This window comes from Nylanderia fulva, unplaced genomic scaffold (genome assembly GCF_048542155.1).
Source record: "Nylanderia fulva isolate GAGA-0341 unplaced genomic scaffold, ASM4854215v1 Scaffold45, whole genome shotgun sequence".
NCBI classification, from domain to species: domain Eukaryota; kingdom Metazoa; phylum Arthropoda; class Insecta; order Hymenoptera; family Formicidae; genus Nylanderia; species Nylanderia fulva.
In genome coordinates this window covers 1,599,567-1,620,979 of record NW_028190532.1, presented here as the reverse complement: position 1 = coordinate 1,620,979, position 21,413 = coordinate 1,599,567, and the positions used below count along the sequence as shown (strand labels likewise).

At 32.0% G+C, this 21,413-nt stretch overlaps 3 protein-coding genes across 3 annotated transcripts; 2 read left to right on the top strand and 1 right to left on the bottom strand.

Moving 5' to 3' along the window:
* Positions 1–599: 599 nt before the first annotated feature.
* LOC114931685 (uncharacterized) lies at positions 600–9,506 on the top strand. The gene is given in 13 exon segments (XM_085486570.1): positions 600–1,212; positions 2,334–3,201; positions 3,350–3,438; positions 3,535–3,735; positions 3,814–3,849; positions 4,063–4,302; positions 4,852–5,024; positions 5,158–5,619; positions 5,737–6,059; positions 6,166–6,269; positions 6,344–7,660; positions 7,953–8,093; positions 8,096–9,506. Coding segments are annotated over 13 exon segments (4,122 nt in total). The 5' UTR covers positions 600–1,092; the 3' UTR covers positions 8,144–9,506.
* A 1,413-nt stretch (positions 9,507–10,919) lies between these two features.
* LOC114944386 (lysosomal Pro-X carboxypeptidase) lies at positions 10,920–15,390 on the top strand. Its single transcript, XM_085486561.1, has 7 exons — positions 10,920–11,162; positions 11,970–12,110; positions 12,497–12,777; positions 13,264–13,421; positions 13,496–13,668; positions 13,774–14,123; positions 14,457–15,390. The coding sequence occupies exons 1-7, from the start codon at positions 10,935–10,937 to the stop codon at positions 14,659–14,661; spliced, it is 1,536 nt and encodes a 511-aa protein (XP_085342687.1). The 5' UTR covers positions 10,920–10,934; the 3' UTR covers positions 14,662–15,390.
* Positions 14,709–20,019, bottom strand: Klp64D (kinesin-like protein 64D). Its single transcript, XM_029320267.2, is given in 10 exon segments — positions 14,709–16,099; positions 16,227–16,352; positions 16,555–16,649; positions 16,652–16,971; positions 17,108–17,493; positions 17,614–17,811; positions 17,915–18,054; positions 18,430–18,620; positions 18,838–19,256; positions 19,646–20,019. Coding segments are annotated over 10 exon segments (2,028 nt in total). The 5' UTR covers positions 19,661–20,019; the 3' UTR covers positions 14,709–15,961.
* Between the last annotated feature and the right edge of the window lie 1,394 nt (positions 20,020–21,413).

Below are 21,413 nucleotides of genomic sequence, written 5' to 3'. Positions count from 1 at the left end.
TTTCATTTCGTAAAAAAAAACCGCTTGAAATCTCAATATCCACGAGATTCGTAAAATCTTACGTTGCGTCTATGCTATTAAATATTTTATTTCAAGTGTGTAATTATTCCAGCTGTAGAGTACAAGTACGTATTATCGTTCCTTGCAAGGCAGGGGTTCTCAAACCGTAATGTCAAATAAAATAGCGTCTCCTGGGACGCTATTTTATTAAATAATATATAAGTATCTGTTGACCTGCAAATTATGAATATTACATCACGAAAAATCCGAGAGAACAAGAATTTAATCTCGTTAATCAAATGCAATTAATTAATACAAATAAATTATAAAAAAATCAATAAAACTTCCTCATCTCGTACATCTCAGACACAAATAAAACCTCATATTAATTATATCGTTTTTCGCAGATATTTATATGAAAACAATTGTATGTATAAAAAAAAAATACAGAAAAATATACAAATACAATCGCATGTGTTTAGCAAACGCGGAGGCGCTAAATAGGCGGTTTGCGGAGTCGCGCTCTAGTGATAACTGGTGATAAAGCATCGCGGCGGCGACCAATCGCAGGCGCGGGAGCCCATTTCCGCGTACGCACACACACACGCGCGCGCGCCACGCGCACACACTTGGCAGGAAGCGCGCTGCTCCGCTGTTACGTCGCGACTTGACGCGAGGATTGTTTACAAGGCGCGCGGGCTTCTCCCTCGAGTATCGCGCATACATAAAGCGATACACAACACTTGAAGGTAAATAATAAGCTGCGCGTCTCGCGGAGGTGCATTAATTCGTCGACGTCGACTCGGAGACGGCCGGCCGAGAGAGAGAGAGAAGAGCGGGACATCTCCCTCCCCTCCCTTCCCCTCTCGTCGAATCCCGCGTGGATGTCCCGCGGGATGTGCGTCGTAGCCCACGTCGTCGCGGACCCCGCGTCCTACCTCGCGCGTCCTACGCCGTGACCCACTTGTTGCGTCTAGGTTATGGCGTTATAAACAAAAATATGCTGCGCAACGAATCCGACGCGTTCTTCGTAAGTCACGTCGTGCGCGCGTCGTGAGAGGGAGACCCCATTCGCCCAGCCGACACCAGGGGATGGAGACGGGCCCGGGGCTGAGCCTGTTCCAGGGCTCCGAGAGCATACAGCTGAACGCGGCGGTGCAGGGACTCGAGGAAGACGAGGAGCAGGAGGATAAGAGACGACGTGAGGGAGAGGTAACGCCGCTCTTTTTTTTCCCTCTCTTTTTGCTTTTTGCGCTTTCTCTGCCGCAGAATTTCCTTACACGCGCTTCACGAGTATCCCGCATGTGTAAATGCTGTATACCGTTTTCTTTGGGTGTGTGGGATAGAGAAAGAGTATTTTTTTATTATATTGTTACATTTGGCAAGAAGTGGAAAATGATAGCCAGGTCCACATGCTATGTAATTTTTTGCTGTAGAATTTTCTTATATGCTGTTTTTATTCTCTACACTGGGATAACGATGCATAAAGTCCACTGTGTAGAGTCTTTCTCAACGAGCAATTTTATTATTGTGTTTTGGAAGAATCAAATTTGAGAAAAGAGCGTATTATATTTTTTATGGTATGAGATTCTGCTGTGAAAAAGTTGGTATATTAATGTTTCTTGTAATGTAAAAGAAAAAAAATTATATAGAAGTAATGAAATTGTAAAAGAAACTATACTATGTAGAAGAAAAAATTGGCACATTAATGTTTCATGTAATGTAAAAATAATTATATAGAAGTAACAGAAGTTTCTATGAAACTATGCTTTGAAACTATACTATATGTATAGAAGAAAAAACTATATAGAATGTTAAAACTGACAAGTTTTCAAGAGAAATAATAGACTTCAAAATAAACAATTTTTGTTAATACTATTTTTCTTTATTATGTTTTAATATTACTGATATTATAGTAGTTGAAAGGAGATGAAGAACAGAAGTTGTGACTTGAACAATAAATTAACATATAAATGAAAAAATTGTATCTTAATCTTAAAAATTCGAAAACATGGAACAAATACACACAAAAGTGATTCAGTCTTTTTACAGTAAATGCTCAAAAATTACTCCATTAACTTTAATTCAAAGCTGATAAACTCAAAACAATTAAATGTAGAGAATATTTGTATTAATACAAAATTTTTATTTTGAAATTTTCTTTTCCGATCAAAGTTTTTCAGTTTAATTTTTTAACATCCTGTGTACATCTGCACATCATTTTTTTTTCTTTAAAAAAAAAAATTGTGTAACATTGTATGTCCTGCGATAAGAAATGATAAACGTTTATAAAAAAATATGTACAAATATTTCAATAATTGTTTTGTTTTCAGCTCCAGGCTCTCATGTCAACAGCATTCAATGATTTAGAGAATGATGAAGATGCCAGTTCCGTCGACAGTAGTCATTATCGAGATACCAGAGACATTGATTGCACTGATACAGCAATCAACTCTGACCCAGAATCCTCAGTTGCATCTGTCAAAGGGGTAGCGCAACTACAGAAGGAATTCAATGTGTACAATCACGTGGAGAATCTGAATAATTACGATCACAATGTGATAACAAATCATCACATATCTGACACCGAAACCGGTGGGTCCGCGCACACCAAGTTTGATTTGTACAAACAAACCGAGACACCGTACGGCAATAATAGATTCAATGACAACAGCAATAGTAACAGCATGCTGGAGACGCCGTATGAATTGACGAAACCACCGATCACCGGATATTCTCGCAAGATACATCCGCAATCGGAGGAGTGTACATTTAACGAGAATTATCCCTGCAACTATGAAACACCATCCAATCATTACAATACTCACGCACCCAACAAATACTCCAACAATGGCTTTACCGATGTCTATGAAAATAATGTACAAAGTAAGCAGATTCCCGAGTTTGGCGGCGGCGACAACACTACGTCGGATCACATGAATCATTGCTACAAGACTAGTCCAAATGGCAGGTCGATAGACGATGATGCAGCGTACAAAACGGCAGAGTACAATAGCAAGGAGCAACTGGAAGTACTGTATAAGGTCAGATTAAGGGAGATCGATCGTTTAACGAATGAGTTGCAACAATTGCAATTGGAAAAGGAGGATGAAAAGAGTCAAATGACCAGAAAATTGATGCTGCTACAAGCGGAAATCGAAAGAGTTAATATCTCCAGGACTCAAGCACAGCATGCACTTGGTAAGAAAGCTATAGAATCATATGGAATCAGGAAAAAATATTAGTATTAATTTATTAGTATTACTGATATTCAAACATATAATTAAAGTAATTTTAATTATCTTGCCTGTTAAACAATATAAAATCAAACTGAATTAATTTTTTTTAGTTAACGCCAAGGCTGAGATAAATGATCTGCAAATGCAAATGGAGTCTCTAAAAGAGAAAAATACAGTTTTGGAGAAGACCAATCAAAATGTAATATACATATTCACATTTTATTTCGATTAAGATTACATTTGACAAATTGCAATATTATTTCTATAGATATTTGTAATTATTTTATTTTTACAGATCACAGAAGATCTGAATATCGCGAGAGACTCTGTCATAGATCTGCAACAGAAAATTGCTGTATTGGAAAGAACACAGGTGCTGCAAACAAATGACAAGACACATGAAAAGTTTTTAAAACAGGCGCAAGAGAAGCATGCAGTGGAAATGAAAAATATGCAGACACAAATAGACGTTCTTACGGACAAATTAAATGTCAAGGTATTGTTGAATTCTCTTTATTTGAATTATTCGTCATATTTCGCATATATATTTTCTCTATAATTATATTTGCCACAGCTGCTCAATATGGACACCAGCAACAATAGTATTTGGGCAAGTCATTATTGATTATTTTTGTAACTGCAAAACAGCCTATTGTAGCTTTTCTTCTCAGTATAATTTATTTATTTAAATGCACAGAAAAATGATTAATATATATGCTTCATATTCTTAATACAATAAACTTGATATTATTTTATAAATATTATTTTGCACGCTTATAAATAATGTTAATTCATTTAGTTTATTATGTTTACCTTTTTATAGGAGACATCGTATATTACTCTTGAACACAAATTAGATGATGCTCGAAGAGCGCATGAGGCTCTCATGGTGGAGAAGGGTGACACCATGAATCGATTAGCACAAGCGTTGGAGGAGAGTCAAGCTCAATGTCGCAATCTGATGACAACGAATAGCGCTCAGCAAGTCATGCAGTTACAGGCGCAAGTGAAAATGTTGACTCAGGAAAAGGAAGAGTTGCACAAAACTGTGTATGACTTGCAGGTAATTAAAAATATTCCATGTCAAATTTGTTTTTAAGGTTCTTGAGATTCTTGAATCCTGGCGGCCATGCAAGATTGTGACGTCGGAGACCAGAAAACATGCTGAAAATTCTTACATGTCATTTTTCAATGAAAAGGTATTTCGTTGAAACACTACTTCAGATGACTTCAGCACACTTTTAAAATTCCTCGAAAACTTTTCTTTTCTCTCGACATTCAATCAACAACCGTAAAATGATCGTGATCTCAAACTTTGTCATGTGGAGTGACTGGGTCTCATATTACAACTATTGATTGATCATAAAGGAAGAAGGATAGTTTTTGAGATATTTTAAGATCTGAAGTGCTGGTTCATTGAAATATCTTTTTATTTTGAAATGGCATCTAAGAATTTTTACCATGTTTTCCCGCCTCTGACGTCACAATTCTAGTACGGTCGATGAAGAGTCAGGAGCCTTAATTTGATTCAGAAAATATATTACAAAATTATAAGATAATTACACAAAAAATGAATCTAGAACTAAAATTTTTATTATATAATTATTTGTAGAACAAATTGGAGATGGTCAAGAGCGATGTAGCGCAATATGATTCTTTATTGACTACAACCTTGGAGGATGAATCTGATTCAATTCGGCAGATGAAATTAGGTGAACTTCACAATAAAGCGAAATTGAAACCGGTTGATGATATCACAAATAAATTAAGAGGCGAACTGCAAAGGTAAAATTATATATATATATATATATATATATATATATATATATATATATATATAAATTTATATTGTTTTCGTTTAAATCTTAATTATTAAAAATTAACACTCTTTTATTTCTACCATGTTATTTTTGTTTAGATGTCTGGCTGGTCAAGCTGTAAAGAGAAAAGAAATAAATCGTTTGGAGAATACTCTATCGCAGAAAGAAAAAGAGTTAAACAAAGCTGTAACATTAGCGGAAACGTGTCGACAGGAAGCGGCACGTTATGCTAAGCGAATTAATGAATTAGAGCAAGAACTGAAATCTGTATTAACAGACGAGGCCATGAAAGCGAATGCTAAGATACAGAAATTATCGGATCTTTTAAACGATATGAAAAAACAATACGAATTGTTACGTAATGAAAAGATTAGCATAGAAGAAAAATTAGAAGAGGCTTTAGCTGTTAACCAAGAGAAACTTAACAAAATGCATCAAGAGACTATGGAACAACAAGAAAAAGAAGCTATCGACGAGTATAATAAAGAATACTTGGAAATACATGCTAAAGCCATAGAGAGAGTAAAGAAAGAAGCACAAATGGAAATAGTACAATTGTCGTAAGTAGTAATTTGATTGAGTTTCTGAAAATTTTTAAATAATATAATAAAAACTTTATTGTAATAAATATTGCAAAAATATGAGAATATGCATAAATGGAATTTCTACTTTTTCAGTGTACAATTAGAACAGACACAAAAAGAATTAAGTCGCGTAAAAGAATTGTACATAGATGTATGTGGAACAAAGGAGCAATTAATAAACGAGCATAAAAATGAAATCAAAACATTAAAGAATAAATATAGTATAATTGAATCGCATAGCAAGGATGTGGAAAAATTGGAGAACGAATTGCAGATGCAAATTAAGTTGTGTAATAAACTGACCCAGGAATGCGACGACTTCAAAAGCAAAATAATCGAGTTGGAAAAGGATCTGGCATATGAAAGAAGAAAAAAGGAAGATTATGTGAAAAAAATACATTCTGAAATAGAAAGAGGTAAATATTGAATACTATAAAACAAAAAAATCTTGTACAGAAATACAATGTGTACTAATGAAAAAATTTTATTCTAATTTTATTAATTTTATTTAATCATTTAAAGCGAAAGAAGAAGCGTTACATGAACTAAGAAATGCGCACCCAAATCAAGAAATAAGCCTTCTTTTACCAGATCATTGTTCCGAACATTTAGAAAAAATCAATCAGGTATAACTAAATTCTTACAAATTTTCTTAATATTATTTCTTATACTTTTATAAATAAATATCGTTCTATTACAGCTGGAGGAAGATTGCAAGCGCTTGGAAGAGAAACTTCAAATTGCAGTTGAAGAGCAGAAAAAATTATCTGATTATCAAACTGAATTGGACGATGCCAAATTGAAAATAGCTCAAATGGAAATCTCGCAAGAATCGTGGAAGAAAAAATATGATAAAATCGTCAATGAGAGAAAGGATCTTCTTGCAAAAGTCTCCAAATTAGATCTAGAAATGTCAAATCTAAAACGTACTGCAAAACTCGAAGACTCGGACGATGTGAAACTGAAGATTGCTCGGTTTCAAGCGGAGAATGAGACATTGAAAAGTCAATGCGACAGTCTATTTGGTGAAAGAAACACTTATAAGGAAAAAATCTCTGAACTGGAAACAGAATTGCTTGACACTAGGAAAAAGATCAACAATTTCGAAGGAAAGTTGCGGAGAAGCGGCGATATTACACTGAATTCAAAGAATGAATTGGAGAAGGAGCTTTCTTATTACAAAGATTTGGCTACGCAATTAAGTAAACTAAATAATTCGAAAGAGGATCGCGTCAATGATTCCGCGATGGTGGAACAGAGAATACAACAATTTGAACAGGAGTTACGAAGTAAAAATGAGAAATTAAGCAGGTTACTAAAAGATTTTGAAAAAATCAAAGATGAGAGAGATCAGCTGCTAATAAAATTGCAAAAACAAGCTCAGCAATTCGAACAATATGTTAAAAGTCAGAATAAAGTCTCCGCGGAATTAAATCTGTCTCCTCGTAGCACGAGTGATAGTACAGATTTTCAAAAAATACGAGAAGGAATGGAACAGAAGGTGGCAAAGGAGCTTAGAGGAATTGAGGAACGGAATCTCGAGAAGAGGAAGGAACTGGAGGAAAAATATAAAACTGCTATTTCAGAGTGGCAAAAGAAATACGATGAGAAGAATCAAGAAGTAATAATGTTGCAAAAGGAAATAATGGCCGAGAAAGTAAAGGTCAATCAAATTGGTAAAATTATAGAAAGCAAACTAGAAACTTGCAATCGAGAATTGCAAGCGCGAAGGCTTCAAATTGAAAAACGGGAAGCTGATTTGAAGAAAAAGGAGAATGAGGTCGAAGAGGATAAAAACTTGATGACGCAGACGATGACCAAGTGGGCCGCTGAACTCGAAGAAAGTAAAGCCAAGGAGACGGAAAAGGACGGGGAAATAGAGAGGCTGAAATCGAATGAAGAGAAACTGAGCAGTGAGATTAAAGCTTTGAAAGAAAAAGAGAAACGTATAAAGAGCGACATCATTGTGTTAAAACACAAATATCAAAGAGCAAAAGAGACTGCACACAATTATAAGGTGAGTAGAACATCTGCTGGGTTATTTTTTATTTTATAAAAAATACGATTACACACATACAACACACACACACAGATATTATATATTTAATATTATATGTATGTTAAATTTATTAAAATATATTTATATTATTATATGTATTATATATATATATATATATATATATATATATATATATATATATATATAATTATATGTTACATAATATTAAATATAATATTTCATATTTAATTATATATATATATGTATGTATGTATGTATGTATACCATAAATTATATATTCAAATTCTAGAGTTATTCAAAGAAGATGAAAGAATTTTTGTCGGATGAATGCAAACGTATCGAGGAGGGATACAAAAAGGCCATAAATGAAACAGAACAGAACTTAGTGGCGCACAATAAGCAGTACGCCGCAAAAGTTCAAGAACTCGAGTACGAGTACACAGAGAAAATAGAACAAATGCGACTGCAGTACAAAGATAAATAACGTACGTATTAAGTATTTTTTAAGTATATGCAATATAACTTTTTTCCAGTTAAGATAATATGTAGTTACAGAGGCTAGATATCTTTGTAATGTAAAACATTATTGTACAACATCTTATTAGCGAAGATTTTACGTTAGGGGGACCAACATATATATACATATAAGTAAAAATTGATATATCATCCGATAGAATTATTATCGCGTTTAATTGTAGTTATAAACATCTCAAGTACAATTGCCCGGTTAATCGTCCGAGTGCTTTAACTGGATAGTAACGTTTATACATATTATTAGTCGATACGACAAATGTAAGAATAGGAAGAAGAACCGTTTTTACCGTTATTAACTAATATATATTATATCATAATTTTTTAATAACTCGACTATATATAATTTAATTCTTTAATAACTCGACTATAATTTAAGACGAAATACGATGTAATAAGCTCACAAACAAATAGAAAAGCTTTACGTCAGTGTTTCTACCGAGCATTATTATGACATAATATGCAAGACTGGATCTCTATTGGATCTTTCTCTCTTTTTTTCTCTTATGAAAGTAAGTGATAAAGAGGGAAAATCAAAATATATATATATAGACTTTAAGAAAAATGTTAAATTTTAATTCCGTAATGAATTCAAATGCTATTCCGATATATTTTTTTCTTATCTATTTCTATTAAAGTTAATTTTTGAATATTAGAAATTCGTTTACATTTTATATGCACGTTAGAAGGGATAATCAAATAATCTCTACTAAGATTGTACAAAGTATGACTTTTACAATGTAGGAATTTGCATATAAAAATCAACATATAAAAATTTTTGTAAACTAAACACTCCGAATTGTATTAAAGATTTTTTGCGTTAAGCAGCAGGACTGAATAACAAAGATCTACATTATTATCCTTAGTCTTAAGCGACTTAAAATGTATATGTAATTGTATAACGATAGTTCTTGGACGAGGTGTCGAAAGCATTCGTCTTTCTTCTTTTCATTGAAAATTTGACGGAATGTCTAACGAATAAGACGCCATATAATTCAATCGACGGATTCTCAATTTTTATAATCTGCTTATTTTATTATAAAATTGTGTGCAATCTAAGAAAACGGCCAATTATATATCGTATCGGCTTATAAGAGTATAATGTAAATTAAATAAAACTGTATATCTCTATGTGAAGATCTTGGTAAGATTAAAAGAAGATACGCATCGCGTACGTTTAAATAGATAATATTAATTTACCAGTGACATCACTGGATATAGAAAAGTATTATTAATATTAATTAATTATTGTATTTTTGTATATGTAGAGTGAATTAATTTATTTTTTGTAATAAATTTATGTCGCTGTCAAAAAATGTATTATATTTTATTTTATTTTATAACTCCGCAATATAATCCCTCTCTAAAAACATTTTAAGACATATTAATCCAGCTTTAATCTGCGTTAGTGATTTACTGTCGAATTTTCTTTTCTACGCAAGATCACGATCGATATTGGAAAATTATTTCATATGATAAATAAAATAATTAATGAGTTATTAATGAATACAATGTAATTATACATATGCATATCGCAATGGATCTCTTATTAAGCATTTTTCATATAATATATTTATTAAATCAAGTAAAAAAGTTATATATATATATGAATCTAAATTATATATTATTTCGTATGGAATAATTATTTCTTTATATTATTAGTCAGAAATATACATTTTGTTTGATGTTTGGATGATTTAAATACTATAATTTGGATTTGAGAACATGCAGTAAAGATCGAATTCTAGAAAGCAGAATCAAGTAATAAAAATAAAAATAAGCTCATTTCTGATTCATTATTTGTTTAACGAATAATTATAAAATTAATTTATTCAAAATTTTTGTATAAAAAGTTTTTCGTTTATATATGCACATATCTGTATATCATAATAAAAAATTATATCTGCCAAACTTATAATTAAATATATCGTCATTCTTTATTGTTCGATATTTTTCGATTAATTATAATTAAAATTTAGGACGCGCAGTAAAACAATCAAATCTAAAGATCAAAATAAAAAATCGGACAATGATGCGCACTTATTGTTCTAAAAATGATAATTATATCTTTGAAATAGATAAGAAGATGTAAACTAACAATTGTAATCGGCTAATGAACGTCTGCGATATTGAAAAATGTTATGTGATAAAAGTGTATAAAAAATTAAATTGTGAGGGAAAGAGAACTGTGACTAAAACAAACTACATATGTCACAAATGTCCAATTCACAATATTTTTTTAAACATCTATATAATACTTTACGTAATTTATCTTTCCCTCCTTGCTTCCCATGCATATTATATATATATATATATATATATATATATATATATATTATATATAACTATTTTTTATTTTTATTTAAATAATATAAAATAATGATTATATATAAAATATATATTATATATGAAATTATTATATATATATTTTATAACATTTTTTTATATATAATATATTTATATATTATATATAGAAAATATATAATTGAATAAATGATATAAAAAATAATAAATATTATATAAAATAGATTTAATCTAATTAAAAAGAATTAGGAGAAAAGAAATAATCTCTTAAAATTTTATATCAAAGTAAAAATGTATAAGCGTAATGTAAGCGATGTGAGGTTCAACGTTCATCCGTTCGTTTCACGACACCCTGTATATAAGACGTTGCGGGGTCGGGGTGACAGCGGAGCGGAATGTTTGTTGGAGCACCGGCGTTTTTATAACACCTCAGGTCATGCGTTTCTTCAGTGAGTGTGCGAAGCTCGTCGAAGCCGGACCTATCATCATGGACCCATTGATGAGGATGCTATTGCTGCTCGTGGTCGCGCTGTGCCAGCCGACGATGCAGTTGGCATTTCCGAGCAAATTCATCGAGAGCAATCGGCATTCGTCGACAATCAGTTCTAACGCGCCGCCGCAAAACACCAGATACATATACGAAATCAAAACATTCGACGTGCGCGTAAGTTTTATGTCATCGATGTTAATTATACACACACATACGTATATTTTATATTTTACACAAGTGCACGTTTCGCGCGCGCTATTATCCGATTTTATGTAATATGTGTGTAAGATTTAACTTTTGAATAATTGTAATTTCATTTAATTTTATTTTGACAACTATCAAAAAAAAACTGTTATATAATCCATTATTAATTAATAATCCTATCAGCAGCAATTATTTTTTAAAGTCTAATAACTATAAGCACAAAAAATTTATCTAAAAATCTAAAAATATTAATAAGATTAATTTAAAACTATTTATTAATATAATTATTAATTATTATAAATTATATTGCTATTAATTTTACAATATATTTCAAGCTGGATCATTTTAGAATACTCAATTATATACACACACATGTTATTTTTTTAATATTAATTATGTTTTAAAGCCTATTATATTAATTACAAAATATTCGTCTAAAGAATCATTTAACGATATTTATCTAAAAATATTAATATTTATTATCTATATATACAAATATTATTAATATTACTTATTAATTATTAATTATATTGCTAATTTTACAATGTATTTTAAGCTGAATCATTTTAGTATATTCAATTATACATACACATATGTTATTTTTTTTTTTTTATTATTAATTATTTTTTAAAGCCTATTAACTACAAAATATTTGTCTAAGAATGATCTAAAAATATACATTCATGTAAAAATATTAATACACTTATTAATATATAAAAATATTGTTAATATTTCTTATTAATTATTATTAATTGTTGTTTTACAATATATTTCAAGGTGGATCACTTTAGTTTCGCTGTACAAGATACTTTCAAGTTAAGATATCTCGTAAATGATACTTGGGCGAAAACAGAGGGTGCTCCTATATTTTTCTATACTGGAAATGAAGGTAGAATCGAAGTTTTTGCGGAAAATACGGTAAGGTCAATCAATTATTTTTACATTTACTAATTAACACGTGTTATTGCATTATCCAGTCAATTAACCACAGCGTTTTAATTAAAAGATAAATGTTGATTATATGTGGGTGGTGCATAGATATTATATTTTTATCGCGTGTTTATGCTGCTCTCATTAGAAATTATACTGTTTTTAAAATACTGATTCTTCTATTCAAAGATAGTATAAAGAAAAATATAAATTATTATTATAATAAATTTAAAATCGCATAAAATAAATTGTTACTGAAATATAAAAATATATACTAGATCGATCATTTTATAAAATACGATCTAGCCTTTTATATGTCACATTAGTTTGATTTTTTTGACAATTAATTCAAAATACATATATTTAATATACAGGGTTTTCTATGGGAAAGTGCCTCGCAATTTGGTGCACTGGTAATTTTTGCCGAGCACCGTTATTATGGTGAATCGATGCCCTATGGAAATCAGTCCTTTGCGGATCCTCGGCATCTCGGATATCTGACGTCTCAGCAAGCCTTGGCCGATTATGTGGAACTTATTGGATATCTGAGATCGAAGGAAAAATACAAACATAGTCCGGTCATAGTTTTCGGTGGCTCGTACGGCGGTATGCTTAGCGCTTGGATGCGCATGAAGTACCCTCACATTGTTCAAGGGTACGTTTTATCATGAGGTAGCGATAATGACGTATCTTGCTTATGTGTACAGCTAAAAATATATATGTATATATGTATAGAAGAAAGATACATATATCACGCATGTAAATGTAATAATGTTGTAATATATTTAGTGCTAGATAATCAGCGAAAAAGGTCACGCGATAATATATCTAAAAAAATTACGATAATATACCTAAACAAGAAGGAAATCTACACTAAAAAGAGATTAGAATATAAAATCTACACTAAAAAGAGATTAGAGTATAAAATCTACACTAAAAAAAGATTAGAGTATAACAGAAAATTGTCATTAATCTCCAAAAATTTACATAGTTTAGATATTAATATTTATATATAAATATAATACAGTTTTTTACATGTATAAATCTAAGATAAAATAGTATGTAATAGTACAAATTTATTTCAAAAATGTCTTATCGTATTGAATTTGTAAACAATAATATTATATATAATGTGTTACAGAGCGATTGCAGCTTCTGCGCCAATTTTGCAATTTACCGATATCGTGACGTGCGAGGCTTTCTCTCGAATAACAACGTCGGACTTTCGTTCTTCGCATCCAACGTGTCCGAAACTTATCCGGAAAGCGTGGAGCACGATAACCGAGGTGACTTCAAACGGTAACGAAATAATTCATTTGTTTATAATCAAATTCCATCGTTCGTTACTTCTTTAATTTCTTGTCGCGTCTTAGACGAGGGCAAAAAGTGGCTGTCGAGCAATTGGAAGCTGTGCGAGCCGCTGAAGACCGCAGAGGACGTCCAGACGCTGAAGTATTTCCTCCAGAATATCTATATAAATCTGGCTATGGTTAATTATCCGTACGAGACTAACTTTTTGACGCCGCTGCCGGGCAATCCGGTTAACGTGAGCGAAAATTTTAAGCTTTCTTCCAATATAAATTAGTCTACTAAATGTGAAGTCGCCTCTAGAAAAAAAATTGTCCTGACCTAAAGTTTTTCCGTCGTTTAGGTTTTCTGCCAACACTTGACGAACTCTTCGTTAACGGGAAAACCATTGTTGTCGACGCTTTATCGCGCTATTAGCGTTTACACAAATTATACCGGTCAAGCGAGTTGTTTCTCTATGAAGAACGCGGAGCCGGGCTTAGATGATCAAGGATGGGATTATCAAGCATGTACAGAGATGGTGATGCCGATATGCACCGATGGTATCAACGACATGTTCGAGCCGGCAGAATGGAATTTCAAGGAATACAATAACACCTGTTTTCAGAAATATTCAGTATCGTCGCAGCCGTACTTAGCTTGCCAGCAATATGGCTGTAAAAATCTTAACACTGTGACTAACATCAATTTCAGGTATATAAAAAAATAGTATTTATAAGAGTATTTACAGACAAAAAAATATTTGAATTCTTTTGATCGTGTGTCTTCAATGACATATATAATCTTATTTCCAATCTTGATTTTCTGCGTTGTGTTCCTATAATGTATTATCATCGTTTCATCTTTCTAACTTTATTTTATTTATGCAAATTTTCAATACTTCTCCATTTCGATTTCTTCATTTTACTTTTAATTGTTCTTTCCTATATAATTTTATATATATAATAAAATTTATAATTACATTAATATATTATATGTATATATAATATGCAATTTATGATATACATATATATAATTTTCTTTTAGTAATGGATTGCTAGATCCATGGGCGAGCGGAGGCGTGTTGCGCAACTTGTCCTCGACAGCGGTCGCGATTTTAATACCAGATGCTGCACATCATCTAGATTTACGTGAAAGCAACAGCAACGATTCATACAGTGTTTTAGTGACGCGAAAATTTCATCGGCTTTCCATTAGTAAGTGGATCGCAGAATATCGACAAAGCTTTTAGAATTTGACAAGGAAAGTTACGAAGTTACCGGAAATAACTTTTGCTGGTTTGTGTTTGAAATTCTGTTTCTTTATTTCCGAAATTATAAATACAAAAACAGGACACGTACGCCGTGACATAAACAATAAATAGTCAACGCTGCCGTGGACTGATTATTTACAACGCTGAACGAAGCGTCGACAAAAAAACTTAATCGAAAATATACGCGAAAGTATATTTCGGTATCACAGTAAATAAATAAATGCACATGATTCATCGGGAATTCTAAAAGAATTACAAGATGATATATGACGTTCTCAAACAACGCGAAAATCTGACAAAAAAATCTGAAAAAAATGTCTGATCTCTTTCCGACGCGTTCATGATACATTTCAGACATTTGCGCTGTCTAAAAATCTCTCGTTTCAGGTCTAATATTACTAAATCACGTAAAAATGACTATACTTTATCAAATAAAAACTCGTAGCACTATCGAGATTATTTGACACTAATACTCGACATTAATTATAAATATGCGCGCTGTATTATTCTTAATTTACCTCTTTATCGCTTTGTATAATTTTTGATGCAATGTTTATTTGAAGGAATTATGTAATAGACTGTAAGCGAACAAAGCTACCAAAGAGATATACGAATTTCTAAGTATAGATAAATTTTTTTTTCTTAAGAATGTCGGATTTTTTAAACAAAATCCATAAATATCATGTAAATATATTGTGATTTCATATACGTTGTTTTTAGCAAATTCTCTCAAATCCTCGTCATTTCCACAGGTACAGTTCGTTTTCATTTTTCTAACGGACTTGTATCGATTTTCACAATCATGATCTCTCTTGCATATTTTATCAATAAATAAAATGTATTTCTAATAATTTAAACACACGATTCATATGTGTGCTTTGGGGTACTTGCTATATTATATTCTAATACAAATAAAAAAATATTTGAATACTTTTAGATAAAACACTTGTGCCTTTTATGTTAAAATATTAAAAAATCGAAAGGAATGCGTTAAGATTACTGCTGATCTTTTTACCGTTCTGTTAAATATATTCTCAATTAATGTATTCGTGATAAATAATCGTGCATCTTTCTCATATTAAAAAATCTCAAAATTCTAAAAAAGACATCGCGATGAAAATGTTAAAACGGATATTATCCCTAATTACTGATACGAATATCGAAATATATTATGTGATTACGCAAACGAACGTAAATACATAAGTCTCTAAAAAAATTGATCTACAAAAAGAGAAAGAGTGTGAGCAAAAATAAACCTCTGTGAGTCTCCACGAGTTCTTCAATGCGGTGTACGTCGATGCGCTGTAGTTGGTCGGGGGACGCCAGATCGAGTCCGCACTTTCTTGGGTTGCACGAACGTATTGTCTATTCCGGTGTTGTAAGAGAGATATATGTTCGACATATCCGGCGGTGTTGTCTGTAAACAAAGATATTTTTATGTAACGTTGTTTAAACTACCGAACTTTTGGAGAAGAAATGTTGATCAATGATATCGAGAAAAGTTTACTTTCTTAGAATTAAAATAATATAAAATAATTTTTTACGTCTTTATTATTTCCTGCTGACGATACGGTTTGCGCTTTGCGCATGTTGTTTCCTGTGTATGCCACACATTTTAACTGCCATTCTCCGATATCCTCATTCCAGTGAACGTATCTCTTGATCATCGTCTGTAATTTGTAACACGGAATGTTTTTTAATTAAGGAAAATATTCGATTAATATAATGGATATTTTTTAGATTTTTCGTTTACCATTTGGCTATTTTAGTCATATTTGATTTGTTATATTCTTATCTTAATTTTTATATTTTTATCTTAATTATTTTTACATTATTTTAAAGAATTTAAAAAATTTTTAACTATCTACATACCTGATATTGAACAGGAATGTAATGATTCACGATAAGATTCTGTAATTGGAGCTCTCTACCGATTCCCCGTACACCTTCTAATAGACCTTCCATTCTCTTTGGTGTTCCTGTTGGAGATCGGATAGTTCCGCCTTGACAGACATCAACATTGTATACACACGCGCTAATTTTTTTGTTTTCCCTGCCGCTTCCTCTTGCAGAGACGAATACTTCTCCTCAATGTCGATACGTTCCGCTTCTTTTGCCTTAATGGCTTTCTTTAGTTGTTCTTCTCTACTCTTTCGTTGGTCGAGTTCAATCGCCGCAGCCGCTAACAATTGCTCCTGAGCTTCTGCCTTCTCCAACAAATTTTCACCGCCCACTAGTATCTTGTTCTGCAAATTTTGCATCTTCTGTCGCAACGCTTCCTTCTCGCTCCTGAAATTAAGTCATTTAATCGTTTTCAGCATTTGTATCCTTGAATTATATTTGTTACTTTATATTATGAATTTTGATGTCTGTGAGATTATTTCTTTCTTCTTATTTAAGTATTTATATTTTAACAAAAACTTACTGTGTCTTTTTGAGCTCGATAACATCTTTGTCCACTGGACTTTTATCATCTCTCTCGGCTTTATCAATTTTCTCCGTCGAATCTGTGTCTCCGTCTTTCAAATCTTCCATCGATAATATTTGACTCCGTCGAGCCTTCTTATCTCGTTTCGTTTCTTTCGATTCTTCCGAATTCTCGGATTCTTCCTCGGATTCTGAAAGCTCTGTACCGTTTTCTTCCAATTGCTTACGCAACTGTTCGATCTCGACTTGGAACTGACGAAGCAAAGCGTCCTTCGGATCCTCGTTGATCCTCGCGCGATTCTTGATATTCTTCGCGCGATTCGCGTAACGTAAAGTGCTTATAGTTTCATCGTAGTTTATATCTGCTGGACTGATGTTTGCACACTGTAATTATTATGTAATATCAATTGCTTGAAAAGTATATTTGCATAGTAATAGCTAAAATAATAAATTTTAAATTAATTAAAATAACGTATAAAATAATTAATATTGTATTATACTTACCATTAATGTTTTCGAATTTCCACCCAATGAATCCTGAAGCAACCTGGTTAGCTTGGAATTTCTGTAAGGCACGTGAGAACTCTGTCCGTCAACCAGTGCGGATATTACGTTCCCCAATGTGGATAGTGACAAGTTAATTTTAGTAGCTTCGCGAAGTCGCTGGCCTGTCGCCTTTGTCTTGCTTTGTCTTTCTGATCCCTAAAAATCAATAATGAAAAGATACAAACATGAGTGTTTTTAAAATAAAATATTATATTAATTAAAAAATATTTTAATATTTTGCTAAATTATATATACATACAGCTAAATCTACCAAATGAAGTTTCCCCATTTTTACATGCTGCTCTCCATCTTCACCAATCTGACTAGATTCGACTGTAATTGTAAATATCGCGTGGGATCTGGAGCTAGATACATTCATGGCAGTAGCTCCGACAACACCTATTTGTAAAAGAGAGAGTTAAAGGAATTATTTTTAACATATATATATCATTGATATACACAGAGATAATTTTCTTAGAATTTATCCTGAAAATTATGACAATTGTGGGACAATATGGGATTGGATTTTATAAAAGTTCCTCTGATTAATATTTACTATAATAAAAAATATTAATATCTACCACAATAAGATATAAAATATGTTTAATTAATTCTCCTAAAATATATAGTAAAATTTCCATAATTTTAAAATATATTAAAAACTATGTTAAAAACTTATGATGCTTTAAGTGTTTTAAATATAATAAATGCAAAAAGTGAATTTTGCAATAAAATGTAACGAAATATTCCTTCTGTTGCATTATCGTTACTCACGATTTTTATTGCCGAGCGACATTATACGATCCAAATCATCGGCATTGTTCACCACGTATCCGCTCAAATCTTTTACAAATACTCCGATGTCCGGCCTTTCCTTCACTTCCAATCGAGTATTTTGATCCTTTCCAAGCAGATCTCGGACTTCTTCATTGTAAATCTCTAAGAATGTTGCACGTACAAGGAATCTATTAACATTAATCACTTAATCATTAAAAATTCAACCAATACATAAATTCAATCAGAGAGAAAATAACTTAATTTACATATTTTAATTATATAAATTGTCTCAGAATATTTGTTTCATAGAATTGAACAAATATTATTATTTTATTAAATAGTAAGTTTCACTTTTATATTATTACATATCATATTTCGTTTCTGACAACAAGCATTATATCTTACTTCTGATTTTCATCAGCTTTAGCTATGTGTCCAAAGATGTGTGCAAACGTATTCGGAATGATTCCTCTGGCCTGAGGTGAGGTCTTAGCACCAGACATGGTGTAAGTCTTGCCAGTGCCAGTCTGACCGTAAGCAAAAATTGTTCCATTGTAGCCCTGTAGTACCTTGTCAACTATAGGTCTCGCAGTCTCGTTGTAGATGTCCACCTGGGTTGAATCTGTGTCGAATACAGCATCAAAGGAAAAAACTTTTGGAGGTTCTCCTTGTGCTGCATTTGTATTCTCTATGGTAATCTCGCCATTCAGAGCATCCACGTCTATTATATTTTTTGCATGGGTATCAAGCTCCTTGCTGCTTAACGGTCGAACTCGAACCACCACTCTGACATTTTCTATTTCTCCTAATTCTGTCGTGCTGTCCTGTGTAAACATCATAAGTCATAAGAATGGATCTTTCTTAAGTTACTTAAATCTAGAAATATGCAACTCCTGACGCAACAATTAACTGTGCAACTGGTCTCCAGCAGATTCCAATAACAAAAGATATATAATAAAATCCACTGTACATTAATGTAAGTAATATTAGTGTAAATAAAAATGTATATTTTACTAATAGTGCAAATGTAAAAGTATTATTGATAGGCATTTCTTAGTAAGTAATAAATATATGGAATAGTAAATTAATGAATATTAAATAAATATTAGACGCTATGGAAGGTCGCGGACTCGCGATCGAATTTGACGTTGGAAACTGTCAGGGAGAATTCATCATTGATTCAACAATATTAATTTCGCAGAGTAATACTAACTTCGGTTTCTGGCATCGCGGATCCGTTTACCCGCAACAGTCACATAAAAGCGCGCTTGTCTCACAGCATAATAATTCGTCAAACGTCAAAGCGGCACGTCAAACGACGAGCTTGCAGACGTAGCAGACGACCTCCGTAAACAGATGGATCGATGCGGCTGCTCGCGACCTGAGATTACGCGAGTCTAGATTCGCCAAATTTTTGCGAATGTAGTAATATTTGTCCACAAACGATAACTTTTTTAAGAGCTTTTATTAATACGTGTTATCAATGAGAAATTACAATAAAAGTGAAGGCAATAAAAGATGTATTTGTTTAATAAAAAATAAACAAATGGTCTGTAACATAGTAACGAAGGTGTAAAAACGTATAAGGTGTAAGTGTATATGTGGTGTAAGTGTAGATGTAAAAATGCTATAGTTAATGCTGCAGTAACGCCACACGAATCGGACAGCTGGTGCCATCTCTTCCCTCTGGTAACTACGAGGTCAAATGTCTCTATCGATAACAGATAAACAGGAAATCTAACTTATCTACGTTACTGAAAATCGATCCGAGTTGCCTATCTGTCTCTATCGACAGATTAAAAGTCGATTCTTTGAATAATCGAAATTTGAACGGCAGCAAGTTCAGAGTGGTTCTTTCATTACAAAGATTTTCGCAGTACTTACGAGTTGCTGAAGAAAAAGAAGTGGGCGATGTGATTGAACGGAATTTTAAAATTAAATCCGGAAAGTACATTAAGCTGTCAGGGACGTTCTTCAGCATCTTTGTTGTAATTAATCGCGAGATGATTTGAGATGTGATGAGACTCGACGCGTTGTCAGAAGAATGTGTTTCTAGGCTAGGTAAGGACAAATGAAATTTATCATATTATATTGTTGCAGAATATTCTACTTATATACAATATATATCACTTATGATGACAAATCTATTACAGAGACGCGAAAAAGAGAAATTTTATTTTTTAAGTATCACTCTATAAAATTGACGAACTTATTATTCTACTTAAATTTGAAAAGAATTTAGAAAGCTCATTATTTTATATTTTACCATTTCACTTATTTAATTTTTTTATTTAAATTTTTTAATTTAATTTTTTTATCTTGATTTAAACTTGTATAATTGTGTATGCGTGTTTTGTGAAAAAAATTCATATTTTAAATATTGAAAAGATTAGATGAAGAATGTTTTTAGGTGTGTTAAATTATAAGAATTAACAAGAATCTATATATTAATAATTCACCAGCAAGAATCCTAAAAATGAGATATCTATATACTATATATATAAATTCGCGTAGTCCGGTATTTGACTTTCGCGACATTTATATTTATATTGTGCAAAATTGAAATTGCATTAATTAAGCGACCGATAAGAAAATGCGCGTGTCAAGATCCTGAATAGAGATCATGCACGCACGAGTAAAACGCGTATGCGTAAATACATACTTTCTATTGATGAAAGTTCTAAGCGTGGAACGGTTCTCTTATCATCCGACTAACTTTAGTAAGCCTACATAAATTAAAAACCGAATATTGATTAACAAAATTCTTTTTTCCCTTCCGTCGTTTTCTCTTTTCCTTTTGCTTCCCTTTGTTTGTCTTCTCCGCTCTTCTCTCAAACATTTAATAGAAAAGAGTAAACAATATAATAATTACCATAAGTCATTATGCAAAATAATCTCGTTTAGTAAGCGATGATTCAGTTTCATTAAAAGAGTATTTTTCTTATCTTCCTTGTTTTTCTTTCGCCTCTTTTCCCTCTGCC